The 13,838-nt window shown below is 48.3% G+C and overlaps 1 protein-coding gene across 1 annotated transcript in view; it reads right to left on the bottom strand.

The window, feature by feature from the left end:
- Window positions 1–1,536: 1,536 nt before the first annotated feature.
- The window catches only part of MDGA1 (MAM domain containing glycosylphosphatidylinositol anchor 1), a 142,736-nt gene continuing 130,434 nt past the window's right edge, over window positions 1,537–13,838 (bottom strand). Inside the window, exons 15-17 of the mRNA XM_053974235.1 lie at window positions 3,965–4,095; window positions 2,896–3,004; window positions 1,537–1,760 (exon numbers count right to left, since the gene is read on the bottom strand). Coding sequence (XP_053830210.1) covers window positions 1,669–1,760; window positions 2,896–3,004; window positions 3,965–4,095 — 332 coding nt within the window. The 3' untranslated portion in view covers window positions 1,537–1,668. The remainder of the gene's footprint in view (window positions 1,761–2,895; window positions 3,005–3,964; window positions 4,096–13,838) is intronic.

Genomic DNA, 13,838 nt, shown 5'->3' on the forward strand with positions numbered 1-13,838 from the left:
GGGCAAATCCTTCTCCTGGGGGTTCATCTGGAACAGCATGTGCCTCCACCTTGAGGAGGTTGGGCCAGATTGGCTACAGGTTGCGGCTGAGAGAAGCACCAGCTTTACCCACTCATGATACCATCAAGAAAAAGGTGAATTTCCCCCTTGCCTGTTCCCTTGTTCCCCAGCGGCAAACAGCGCCACAGCTCAGCACAAGCCTCTTTCGGGCCAACTTCCTGCCTGCATCCTTCTTGGAGCAGTTTCCTGCCTGTTCCACCTTTCAGCTCCTCTGCCCACTGCCCTGGCAGTGGAAGCTGAGTGCCTGTGTGGCTGCATGCGCTGACAAAATTCAGCAACCTCAACCCTGAGCAGTGATGCTGTTGCCACCTTTTGCTCACAATGCAGTGAATGCACTGTGCATGTAAAAGGCCTTGGGAGGTGAGAGGGCAGCATTGCAGCTGCCGGAACTGCCAGCCCAGGGGCTGGGTCATGAGCACAGCACTTGCTGCCTGGCTAAAGAACACTTAAATGCCTGACTCTTCCCATAATCCAGAAAACTTGAGGTGGAGGAAGTAATGGAATAAAAACCAAAATAAATAGGTAACAAAATACAGGCAGAGACGCAATTGTGGGTTTAGGGCTGATGCAGTTGCCATCCCAATGTTCACAGGGGGAAGCCAATGTGCAACTGCTCCACCCTTCCAGTCCCATCCCATCACATCCCATCCCATCCCTCAGCCCCAGAGAGACCAGATTTTCTGTCTGCAGCTCAGACCTGACCCCTATCCAGCAAGAGTGCTGAGACAGAAAGAGGTTCTTGGAGGCCCATGCTGCAGCTGGATCCAGACAGGACTTCACCACTCAGCGTGGTCCATGTCATCGGTCCCTTCCTTGCTCCATCTTCTTCAGGCTGGGGGGTGAGGAGAAGCACAGAGCAGTGGAGAAAGGCCAAAGCAAACCACACCGGGGACAATTAAGTACATGAGAGCCTGGAAGATGTGGATGGATGGAGACACTGAAGCACATGCGGTGCGAGGAAAGGCGCTCCGGCTGCCGGCACGGGAGGCAGCTGCTGCCCCACAGACGAGGCTGGTGTTACTGCAGGGAGCTGCAGCTGGAGCGAGGCAGCCCCAGCCAGTGGGAAAGCATGAGGAGACAAGGGGAGTACTGCAGGATATCATCCACTAAGCTGCGGGCTCTGCAGCAAAGAAGGTAACTGTTCTGGTAGAAATTTGTGCTTTAATATATTTTTGTTTGCTTGTTTAAAACAAGTTCGCACTTCCCTGAGGAAGCCCTGTCTGACATTCCCAAGGAAACGTGGGTGTGTTTTTTTCTTCTTTCATTTGCTTTTCACATTTCTTCATTCCCAGTTTTTGTGTTTCATTCCTTCTTTTCTCCGTGTGTGTTTCTATCCTTCCTCTCTCTCTCTCTCTCAGTCTCTCTCGTGCACGTGCTTTTTAAAAAAAGTTTTGTCTTTATTTTTAAATTTTGTTCTAGACATTATGACTTTCTCAAGGAGTGCTCCAGTTCTGAACCAGATCCCTTTGCATGGTCATGCCTGTCAGTCTTTGGTAACATATGGACACTTTGGTGTGCCAGTGAGGAGGGGAGGAAGAGGAGCAGAGGTGACTGAGTAGGAAAGGAGCAGGAATGTCTTGGTCCGAAGACAGGAGCGCTCGCTTGCCATCATCTGAGCAGCACATAAAGGAAGAAAGTCAATGGTCCACAAAGCCAAGGTCTGTGCAGTGCTGGGACACCGCTTCCTGGAAGAGCAACAGCTGCCAGCCAAGAAGGGAGAAAGAGAATTAGTGATGGGACAGATATCAAACAAGACAAACAAGTCATCAAACAAGTCAGCACACATCTATGTCTTCTCCCACCCTGAAGGACAGAGAGTTCCCTGATCTTTTGGAAGATACTTTGAGCCTTTCCTGGATGTTCTCAAGGTTCCTCAAAACTAAATTTGGAAAAAAGGCTGAGTCTTAGACTCTTTTGCAATCCTTTCTTCCCCAGAACTTTCAACCTGAGTCAAACAAAAGACTCTCACTGCGTTATGGTTATATCCTAGGCTAAAAGAGACCTTTAACTGCAGCTAAAATTTTGAAAATTTTAGAGTGTTCTGACTTTTGTTTCCCTCTTCATCTCTGGAGTTAAGAAAATTGCTAGAAGTGACTCTTACTTTGAAGGTTTTCTTGCTTCAAAGTAAATAAACCAAACTGAACCTTGCTCTCAAGTACCTATCTGGCTCTGGTTTGCAAACCCTGAACATCTGCTCTCTGGCTCACCTGAGGCATGTTATCGAGGGCACAGGCAGGACACCAGTGACTCCCACCCAATGCCTACACACTGCTTACACACACCTCATGTGGCTTCAATCCACAGTGCAGCCTAGTGAGAGTTGAGTTGTCTCCATTACTGCAGTGCTGGCATCAGTTTATGTGGGTGGACTGGAAAGGGGCTGGTGGGATTTAGCCTGGCTGTGCCTCTCTGCTCAGGTGGCAGTGGAAAGAAGCACAGCCCACCTGTGCTCCATGCCCCTAAGAGCAGATTTTTTTTTTTCTCGGAGTAGGACTGACATAACACTACAGAGGCCATTAGCACCTGCAGAAGGTCCTTCTCTTTTTAAAGCTTCCATAACTAGAGTTTCCAGGAAATGAGATATTGCAGAAGTCCTTAGCTTATTGGGGATGGCACCTCCCGGCTGTTCCTTTGACTCTTGCTAACTCTCCACTGTATAGAACAAGCCCAAGAGATTGACGGCCCCTCTGGTGACTTCTGCTTGTGGGGTCAACCATCCCACTGAGTCCCACCAACACGTCATCATGCTCTGAAATCAGCTGCGCAGCCCTAGCATGCACATTTGTCCATGCACTCCTACCAACTTGTTTGCCTCTGAGGCAGACACAGTCTCACCCTTATTCGGTCCAATTGGCTTCCTTGGGCAGTCTCCCTTTTTTAGAGTGACGTCATCGATGGCAATGTCCCCCTCGTAGCTTGTGCCCCGGACACCTTCAAAAATTATCTACAAGCAGAGCATGGGAGAGAGTCCAGTGTGAGGCTGCAGGTATGGAGGGCCCTTCCTGCTCTGCAGGGCTTTGCAGAAGTCAGCAGGACACAGAGCAGATCTTATCAGGCTCCTAAAAGAATGATTTCCTTCCCATTTCTCCAATATTCATAGCCTCTGGAAAGCCAGATCCCACTGTTAATGGGACCAACCTCTTTGTACTGAGTATCTGTGCAGTAATAAATGAGCATTAGAGCTCTGCTTTATTACGTGTCCTGCTCTAACAAGCCAACCAATACTGAACAGAACTTGCAAGAGTAACTACATTCTTATTTACTATTTTGAAGTATCCAAAAGCACACTGGGCATTTTGCCACAGTGCCACAACTTAACCAGCCTGTACAGGGCAGCTCTCACAAACAACCCTACAACAGCAAAGTAGCCTGTTGGGTAAAAACCTCAGCCATAAAAGCAGCCCACTGCCTGGGTACACATGAACAACTCGATGAGCACATGCAGAGTGCCCAGTTCATATTCACAAGTGCTCCTTAGAGCCCTAAGCAAGGGGCACAGTGGAGGTGGGCTCTGCAGCACATGCTAGAAGAAACCTCTAGCACTCAGTCACTTTACACCAATGAGGCAGCATCCCCCAGTTGCTCAGCACTGAGGCACCTGCCTGTCACACAGACATATCCAAAAGGAGCTCTCTGACAAGCAGTTTCCAGACCAGCAATAATCAGAAAATGTATAGTACCAAACTGATGCTTGCACATAAAAACCTCAGGGAGAAGTGGATTTGACTTCTGTGCATTCACTAAGCCTTTGCCTTGCCCCAGTGACCCTGGGGGTTGAGAGCTCCCTGTGCCCTCCCTTGTGCCCCACTGGCCCCTGTGCAACAGAGGAAGATGTCTGCCAGGAAATCTACATCCATGGCACACAGACAGGGCAGGTGGCTCCTTGACTGTGGGCTTGGCTTACCTGGAAGGGCCCAGGCGGGTTGATGGGCACGTGTGCTTGCTGCCACATGTTGCCCCGATTCCCACTGAGGGACCAGACCTGCGTGTCGATGGCTCGCTTGTTCCGCACGCGAACTAGCAGGTTCAAGGAGCCTGTAAGAGAGAAACAGGCCTCTGGCATGCTGGGACAGGCAGCCAAGCCTGCCTGCTGAACTGGCTCCTGGCACAGCTCTGGGCTCAGCCTTGAATCATGGCTGTAAGCCCCAGCTGGCCCAGGGACAGCCTGCAGAGCCCCAGCGGTCATCTCTGAAGGGAGCCAGCTTTCTCCCGTGTTCATGGCTAAGTGCCACTGGCAATGTTTCGTCCACCTGGCCTTTCCTAGGGAAGCACAGACCCAGACAAAGAGGGGCAGGATGAGGAAGAAGCAGTGTGTAGCATGGCTGGGGTGGCATGAGAAGAGGTTGGCAGGAATGCTAGCTGCCAGGGACCTCCAGAGGCATCCCATCCAACCTCCTGCTTGAAGCTGTCTCCTGCTCTACATGAGGACAGCATGGTTTTGCTTGGCCAAGTCCTGAGAAAACGAAGTTTTCCTACTGTCCAGTATGAACCACCAGCACTACCAGTTGTGGACACTGCTCTTTATCATATAATTTAATACAATGAAAAGATTTTGGTTCCATTATCTTTGAATTTGCCCTTGAAACAGTAGGGGGTCAATGTCTGATAGCAACCTCCTCTTTGCCAGACTGAACAATTCCAGCTCCCTTAACTTCTCTTCCTAAGGACATCTGCTCCTGGCCCTTGACCATCCTGATGCCCTTCTGCTGGGCCCCACTGATTTCTCCACATTCCACTTGAAATGGGGAGCCCAGAACACGTATTTGATACCGCCCCCCCACCCCCCCCCCCACATTCACTACTGACACCTGAAATATGCAATACAGCTAACAGGGCTCTCCCTGCTCTTTCCCTGGCCATCACCTGTGGAAGTACAATCAGTGTCCTCATTCACCACTTGCCCTGGGAGCAGCCTTGGAGTGAGCAGCTGTTCTTTGAGGCACCAGACAGCGTTGCCTGTTCCACACCACGTGGTACCATCCCAGCCCAACGTTTTCAGAGGTTCATAAAGATCCTATGAATCAATGCCGACTTCAAGTTCTTTCAAAAAAAAGCAATTCCCAAAAGGTTTTGTCTATCATTAAACCAAAATCAAAGCCAACAAATCTCAAAGCATTTCCAGTTCTCACTTTGAAAACAGTGTCACAGCTTCCTACCCTACACCCCCTCACAAAACCATCTCAGTTTGTCTTACTGCAGCATTTTGTTAGCATGCCCTCAGATTACTTATTTTCCATTTTTGCTTCAGTGAAAAAAAAAATTAAACATTCAGTCAGGGGTGACCTGAAACACTTTTTTTTCTCAAGAAATCAATCAATCACAACTCTAGTCATGCTGTTGCTCATCAGGGTTTCTGGTCTCCATACACAGATATATTACACCTGAGAATATGGAGGAAATAGTAACCCTTACTTATCCATCTGTATCTCTCTGCACTTGGGATGCTGCATTCCACATGGGTATACCCTTTGGAAAAACAGCAGAATGAGGTCAGGGGAAGAGGCAGGGAAACAGACTTTCCTGTATAACCTCCCTCCTACATGATCCCCCCAAATCCTTCACTCTTGGCACATCCACCTTAAGGGCACTGCGTGAATGACAGGGACCTGGAAATACTCCCATCAAGCACCTGGCTGTCAGAAACTGAGAGATACATCACAGGGAGTTCAGATCATGATAAAGATGATGAAATATTTAGATTCTTAGTGAATGACTTACAAGAAAAGGTTAAAAAATGAAATATGCATATAATTTAGTGAAATGAGGATAGAAATTGTTGTCTGGAAATATTCAGAAGCATTAGCTGTAAGGCAAGCTGAGAAGACTAGATGAAGGCCTGACAGGACATAGATAGCATATCCCATCCCATTCCCTGGTGGTACTCAGTTTGGGATGCACACCACAACCCAGGACAAGGAGAAAAATATCTTGTTTCTCTCTCTCTTGAGACCAGCTGGCACTGCACAACCTCGGGGGATCCAAGCCAGTGAGACCTCCCTCCTGCAAACACAGTGCCACAGATAAGAGAAGTCACTGTAGGGGTCTCTGGCAAAACCAGCTTTGAACTGCTGATTTCTTGGCATCTTCCCTGCCCTCAGCAGCTTCCTATGAAGGAAACTCTCTCTAAGGATACCTAGTCCTCATGGAGCCCCTTGTCCAAACTGACAGCTCACGCAGGAACTACATAACCCCATAGATCAATGTCAACAGGAGTGTGTTCAGAGCAGCTAATTACAGACACCAGGGCCGATGAGGTGAGGGATTGAGAGCAAATGAAGAATTAATATGAAGCTGCTAGCAAGCAAGGATTAAAAACAACCATTATCTATTCTATCCTCATTTGGGGACTTGTAGCTAGGATTTGCTGCACAATAGCCTGGCTGAGTAGTCAGCACTGGGACAAATCACACAGCAAACAAACTTTGATGCCCTAGGAAAAAAGCAAAGGCGAGATAGAAGGAAACCCAGAGAAGCATCTGGAATGCAAATTAGTGCCTCCAAAGCACTGGCTCTGAATGCCTGGCCTAGACCCAAACCAAGCCTGAGCACATCCTGGCTGACAGCTCCATGTCCTTGCAGCATCAGGAAAAACAACCTTTTGGCCCCTGAATTCCCTAATACAACAATACTGAATATGAACAGGCATTCTTCAAATGGTTTACAATTGGAAAGGAATCTCCCTTATCTACTCACAACATGCAGTGTTTCACTACTGTCTAGAAAACTGAAGGTCAGAACAGAGGAGCAGCAATCCCATGGCTATCTTAGAAATCAGTCAGAATTGTGAAGGGCAGCCAGCTCTCACAGCCCTACCTGCAATCCCTGCTAAGTTACAGAAGTTCCCTGAGACTGGAAAGGAACTACAATACCTCAATTTTCCAGTAATACTGTCACTGGGAATATGCTTCTGGAAGGCATGGAAGAGGCTCCTGGACTTGAAACAGTGATAAAACCTCTATCCCATCTGAACTGAGTCCACAGTGTTGTAGATGCTAAAAGTTTGTGCAGCTCGTCTACTTTACTCCCTTCAACCACCTGTCAGTCTGCCACCAGTTGCCAGTAAAGTTAAGGGCACATAGCCTGTGATGGAGGTACCTGTAAATGAACCTCCAGATCTGCACTCTAGGCAGAGCCATAAAACATTGCAGACTTGGACTATGGGAATCTCCAAGTCATCTTCCTTTCCAGTGGCTACAAACTGAAGAAGAATTGAAGTGTGACCTGCTCTCCAACTCCTCATCAGTGGAGATGAGAAAGACCCATCTGGGATGGTCTCCAGTGCCAGTTGCTGCAGTCACCCTTTTTGCCTGGTTTCACACTGCAATCATGCCTGGTTTCCTCTATCAGAGTCCAAAGGCAGCTGGACAGTTTTGTTGTCTATTTCTCTCCTTGTTGCCCCTTCCCCATCTCCCCTGCCTGGCACTTTCTAAGCGCACCTGCTGGTGAGGCACACAAAAAGTTAGACCATCTATCTGCTGCTATATCTCTCCAGCCGACCAGAGAAAGATGAACAAAAGGGAAATCCCAGGACACCAAGAATCCTGTTGTTACCTCTTCCCATACAAGGCAATCTTTGCATTTGTCTTGTAATCTGTATTATTCCTTCTTCCCAGTCAAAAGAGAGAATAAAGGTAAGTGATGAGTGATGAGGAATTAATTACAGGCAGAGCCAGCTGTACCTTCTGCTGGCTGCCTTGAAGACCAGAGCTGGCATTTCAAAAGACTGGCACTCACACAAAAGACCAGCTGTGCTGCCAGATAGAATAACCCAAGGGATGCCTTTAAATGTTACCTTCTCACAACAAAAAAAAAAAGTCTTTACTCAGTTTCCACAGGACAGGGACTTCACTGTCACACTGAATTTCAGTGTAGCTCCAGAAGAGCTGGCACAGGCAGCAGCGGGAGTGATTCAGGGCCTGTACGGGCAGGGCCATCAGCACAGTCAGTGTGGGATGGCAGAGAAGATAGAGGTTTCCTCAAGAGATCTCTTGAGGAGTTAATGCAGGGTGATGGGGTGGTGAAAAGGCTAAGGAACAGCTAAGTTTACATGGCTCAGATGGAAGGCAGGCAGCTGGAGCAGTCAGGAAGCCAAGGGAGGATGGCACTACACACTGAGAGATGGGGTGCCATGCCAAGTGCAGCAGAGCTCCGTGGGATGGGTAGGGAAGGCTGCTGGAACCACAGCCAGGAGCTGGCATGCAGCCTGGTCTCACTGCAACTGCCTGCTGCACTCCTGTAAAATCCTTGCTCCAGTTTGGGGCAATCTCAGGAGATCAGCTATTGATGAGAATTCCCAGCTGCAGCTCCAGTCTAGATTTGACACCCAACTGGGAATTCAGGGCTGAAAGCCCCCATGGAAATTCCCATGTTATTTCTGGTGCAGGCAAGATAGATTGAGGTAAGAAGCTGACTGATTGCAAGAAATATCCAGTAGCTAGAAAGAGATTCATGGTGTGGAGAGGACTTATGTTGCATCCCGGAGTTTGGGTTTAGATTAGGGTTTTTAATTTATGTTAAAATAAGTTCTGTAATCCCGCGTTTCCCCCACGTTGTTCCCCCCCGCGGTTTCTGGCCCCATGTTGCCTGTTGCCGGCTCTTACCCCTGTGCCGCTCCTGTAACCACCCTGCCGTCCGGCCCCGGGAAACCCCGTGCTGGTTGCCCCGAGCCGCACGGTCCCGCTCAGCCCGCTCTGGCTCGGTGCCCGCCCCTGCGGGTTTCTCTGGTTGGTCGCTGTTGCTGGTGTCACCGCCACGGCAGCCGCCCCTATTGGGCAGCAGGCCGTGGATCCTCTCGCCCCGCCCCTCCATAAAGCCCTATCCCGCCGGCAGTCAGACGCCATTTTCTCCCATGCGAGTGCCGGGAGCGGTCGCGTCTTTCCATCGAACCGCGCCACGTGACCAATAAACCGTTCCTGCCAAGCAAGGAGTAAATGGACAAATTCCTTCCTCTTTGCCGGGTCCCTAGCGCACGGTAACAGCGGTTGGCCAGCCCACGCACCCGAGACACGGAGCCGTGTCCGGGAACCCGCGGCAGCAAACCCCGGCAGCACGTGGAAGCTACGCCACAGCCGGGCTCCCAAGAGCCGCGTGCAGCCGGGGAGAGCAAAAACCCACGCCGCAGACTTAGACCTTGCACAGCTTAGCAGAGTCACCTGTAGACCCAAAATGAGGGCTAAAACCAATCCAGGGAGAAAAGAGCTCTTACATTTCTAACAGGGGCTCTGAGCACTTCTTTGGGTGTTTAATGTTAATGCCACCGATCAGAAACTAAAAGCCCAAAGCTTTGTGCAGGCAAATACCAGGAGCCAATGACAGTCTCCAGAAACAATCTATTACTATTTATAATCTCCACAACAAATACAATCTTTCCCTCTCTCATTTAAATGGATGTTAATGAATAGCAGTCAGCATCAGGCTGGTTACAGAGCTGGGGGGAAAGTTATTGCTCTGAGAGCTAGAGAGCAGAGGGTGGAAAAACAATTGTAGCAGAGATAGAGATGCAGAAATAATACCAAGTGGTACTGACTCATAATTTCTAGGAATGTAGGTTGTCTTCGTGCCATGGTAGGATTTATTTACTCATTCACAGTCTCTCAGGATGCTTCACACAGTAACATATGAGGAATAAGACAATTAAAGCCTCTGGGCTGCTTTCCACTTCTGACTACAGGGAACTTTTATTTCTACATGTCTTTCACTGTTCTCAGCTTGGTGTGCAGGGTCCCCTCTGTCCAGTCATAGGGTCACTACACAGACCTGTTTCTGCAGCCACTGCTTCACTAACTTCAGAGCAGAAGGGTTCAGAGAGCTCATCCTGGTCAGAGTTTGGAATGCACCATGATCCCACCTCTACTCACAAGGCATCTGCATTGGGGCATAGAGAATGTTCAGCCTGTGCTGACAGCTGATTGCTGTGGGACACTCCATGCTCCGGTTCAGTAGGGAGGCTACGGAGAAAGGAATCAGGGGAATCAAAGCCTCCTGTTTCCTGCTGTGTCTAGGACTTTCTGGGGATATAAACAGCAATAAAGTAAGTTTTGATTGGCAATGTTTCCCCTACAGCAAACCTGTGAAAATTACTTATATATGGCTACAGGGAATTTTCTTTGGACTTAACTGTGGGTTTCAAAAACCCAAAGAAACAAACACATTTCCACCTCTGACCTCCTAAACCATCATCAAATGAGGCTGAGCTTGAAGCTATATTCCCTGACATGGCAAAGCCAATTGCACAGATTGATCTATGATCCATCACTACCTATCTGAGCAGTCTGGCATGTACAGGAACTTCGGGATGGAGGGAATGTACCAGCAGAGAAGCAACAACACTCTAAAAAGGCAAAGCAGACATATGGCTGGGCTCCTGGAGAGACACACTGGGCTGGGGGGACCAAGGCCCTGCAGACAGTGGGGTAAGTGCAGTGGTATTGTCATGACTGTCTCATGACGGGGAATTATGGGAGGAAGGCAGGCAAGCTACAGCTATAGCTCCTTCTCTCCAGCATATCCCCACCTGTCAGTGTACATAGAGAGCAGATGGTGATATGGCAGGAGCAGACTCACAATGGAGCTATGCTTGAGCTCCTTTGCTCATTTGATCCACCAGTCTAATTAGAGAAACTGTTAGCATAGGAAGATGAATGATACTAGACTTCCATCTTTGATACTGTGTTTATAGAAAATCCTGGCACCCCTTTTCATGGAAAACTCCCCAAGAGGCTGTTTGTAACCAGTAATAGGCTTTCTATGTGTGGACAACAGGATGTTGTTTAAGAAATTCAAAAGAGAGAGAAAAAAGATCTCCATTCTCCATAATGTTAAATGTATGCTATCTCAGAAGAACAAAGGCCCATCTTATATGCAGCTAGAACAAAATAGAGGGAAGACACAATGGAGGGTACTCAGGTACTCAGGTTCAGAGCTGGTCACTTATTGGAGGCATGACTGTGTAGGAGCCCAGTGCTGCTGGTGACTCAGCTCCAGGCAGGGCAGGGGGAGCCCCAGGTGCTGGGTAGGAAAATGGATGCTCTCCTTAATTTCTCTGTGCAGCTGCTGGCAAGCAGGATGGGAGGATGCTGATGGGGCAGTTCCTTCCTTCTTTCCCAGCTGCTGGTCCCCAGAAATGCTGGACACTACTTTAGACAGGAGAGGCCAGCCTGGGGGAAAATCACAGAATTGTTTACATTGGAAAAGACCTTTAATATCAAGTCCAACCATTAAAATAAGAGTATGATAATGTCTTAGGTTGCAAATGCAAGATGTGGCTGGGGATGTGTGTTCTATTGCCATCTGTTGGAGGTGGGGCAGTTATCTTCTGTTAATTGGGCTAGCTGTTAAAACAAGGTGGGGCAGTTTTCTTTATCTCTTCCAGACCCATCTTCCCTCTGGGGAGAGATCTTCTGTTAATGGGCCATTGAGTCTCACTGTATGACTGATAAAATTACATCATCCCACTGTGAGACGCTCCACGCAGGGGCAGGAGCCAAGCATTCCTACCTGGATATAATCTGAGATTTGGAAGACCAGAGCAGCCTTTTTCCACTGGATCCCCAGAGGAGCAGCCTTTTTTACTGCATTCCCCGAGGAAGACCAGGCCCATCTACACCACCAGTGGACTTTCAGAGGAAAACTACACCCTTCTACAGGATCACTGCTTCAACAGAACCACATCTGTCACTGCAGGAGGACTGCAGACACCATTTAATGGACTGCTGCCAACACCCTGACCAATAGGGTGTCAGGCTGTATTCTGACTCTGTCAGTATTCTTTTGTATTACTGCATTTTTATTTGTTTTTTCCTTTATTATTTTTCCTAAGAAAGAACTGTTATTCCAAGTCCCATATCTTTGCCTGAGAGCCCCTTAGTTTCAAAATTATAATAAAATCGGAGGGAGGGTGTTTACATTTTCCATTTCAAGAGAGGCTTCTGCCTTCCTTAGCAATCACTTGTCTGTCTACTAAGACAGATAAACCTAGCAAGAAGGAGTTCACATATAGGCAACTTTTCCCACTAATTTTGCAGGCTCAGGAAGCAGAGTGAACCATAGCTCATTTGTGAGGTCTGTTTGCTCCTTGTTCACCCTCTGTTTCATGACATGCCCAGATACCTTCAGGCAATGCTCTCTATCCTCCCAGCTTTGATAACAGCCCCTTTGATCTTTGGCACCAGAGACAGCTGGGTCCTTTACGGAATTCATGTGCTCAGCTCTCAGGCTGGGAGCACGCACTGTGCTCAGCACTCTCCGATGAGCTGAAACAAAGTCTGCTTCATAGACATTGCCAGGTTTAAAAGAGCACAACAACCAGACAGGGGACTCTGCCTGTCTCCCTTCTGCAGGCTTTGCAAAGACCTCAGCAAGAGAGGAGGGAGCCTCCCAGAGCCCCCAAAATACAAAAGATGTGTGTGAAAGGGCTGCTGACAAAAACCCTGCAGATACAGATGTACTTATGCTGAGGAAAATTTTGCCTGTCTCTTCTTTATCCCTATTAACAATTTTCCTATTTCCCCATCATCACCCTGTCCGTGGTGTCTCAGTCCCGGGAGCCAAGCACAGCAGCTGCACGGCTGCAGGGCTTGGAGCAGATGGGCTGTTTTACTGCAGTGCTGAAGCCAGTGAGACAGCAGGAAGGAGCAGCTGAGATCACATATTCTTCCTGCTGAACTGAGGACATCACTCAAAAGCTGTTCTCTGGCCTCATCCTCTGCCTGACCCAGGGAGATGTGAGAGGATGAATGCTTCAGGCCTTGGAAGTGATTTGCTGCAGGAAGGCTGTTTGTTAGAACAGGCTGTGCTCCCAGCTTTGAGCTCATTATAGCTGGGATGCATTTATAGGATGCATTATAGCAAAAGACTTTTCCCACTTCATGCCTTGTGGTTTTGCACCACAAAACTTCAAGGCAACTAGCAGAGAGGGAGACTCCAAACCTGCAACTGCAAACTCCTTCAAGTGTTGGGGTGCCTGTCATCCTTGCAGAGCTCTGTTTGGGAGAGGAAGTCATTCCTAGAAGTGATGGCAGTCACTGACACTTGTTGAGCATTTCTTTGATTTTTAGGGATGCATTTCCATACATTACAAAATCATGTCTGGTTGAAGTTCAAGTACAGATAGGGATGGATGCACAAGTAGTGTATCATAGTTTGCACTCTGTCCCCATAGCCTTTACCCTGTCAGAACACCCAGGGGGTTGTCCAGATGTGCACCTGGAATGACCAACAGTGAAATGATCAATGGTCTATGGAGAGAATAGAAGAGTGACAAGGGAGTGCTAAAGAAGTAGCCGGATATGCTCTGAGAGTCTCTGTTTCCTCTTCAGTGTCTGTTAAGTTTTGTATATATCAATTTCAGAGTCTGAATAATTGATGCAACATCTGATGTCTCAGGAGATGATCAGGTTGCAGTGTGTCTTTACAGCTCCTCAACTTCACACAAGGCTGCTGCTATGATTAAAGTCTGAATGGAAAGATGTTCTGCTGAATGAAGGGAGGGGGGATCACAGCAAATGTCCATCAGAGGAATAACTGTCTCCAATCAGGTGATCAGGCAAAGAAAATCTGTGGGGATTCAGGGCATCTGCAAATGAATGGGTGACAGCAATCTGTGCTCTAACAGCCTTCCCAACAAAACCCCCAGCAGGAAAGTAGTCAGATGTTCAACTGGTAAAACAGAAGAGGGTTTTTGAAGAAGGTAACATTTCAGTGCCTATCTGCACTGGGAACTTGATTCAGTGATGCCCTTTTAGTGAGGGGCAAGGAAAGGCAGGGATCAGTGAACCCAC

This window comes from Vidua macroura, chromosome 3 (assembly GCF_024509145.1).
Source record: "Vidua macroura isolate BioBank_ID:100142 chromosome 3, ASM2450914v1, whole genome shotgun sequence".
Lineage (NCBI taxonomy): Eukaryota > Metazoa > Chordata > Aves > Passeriformes > Viduidae > Vidua > Vidua macroura.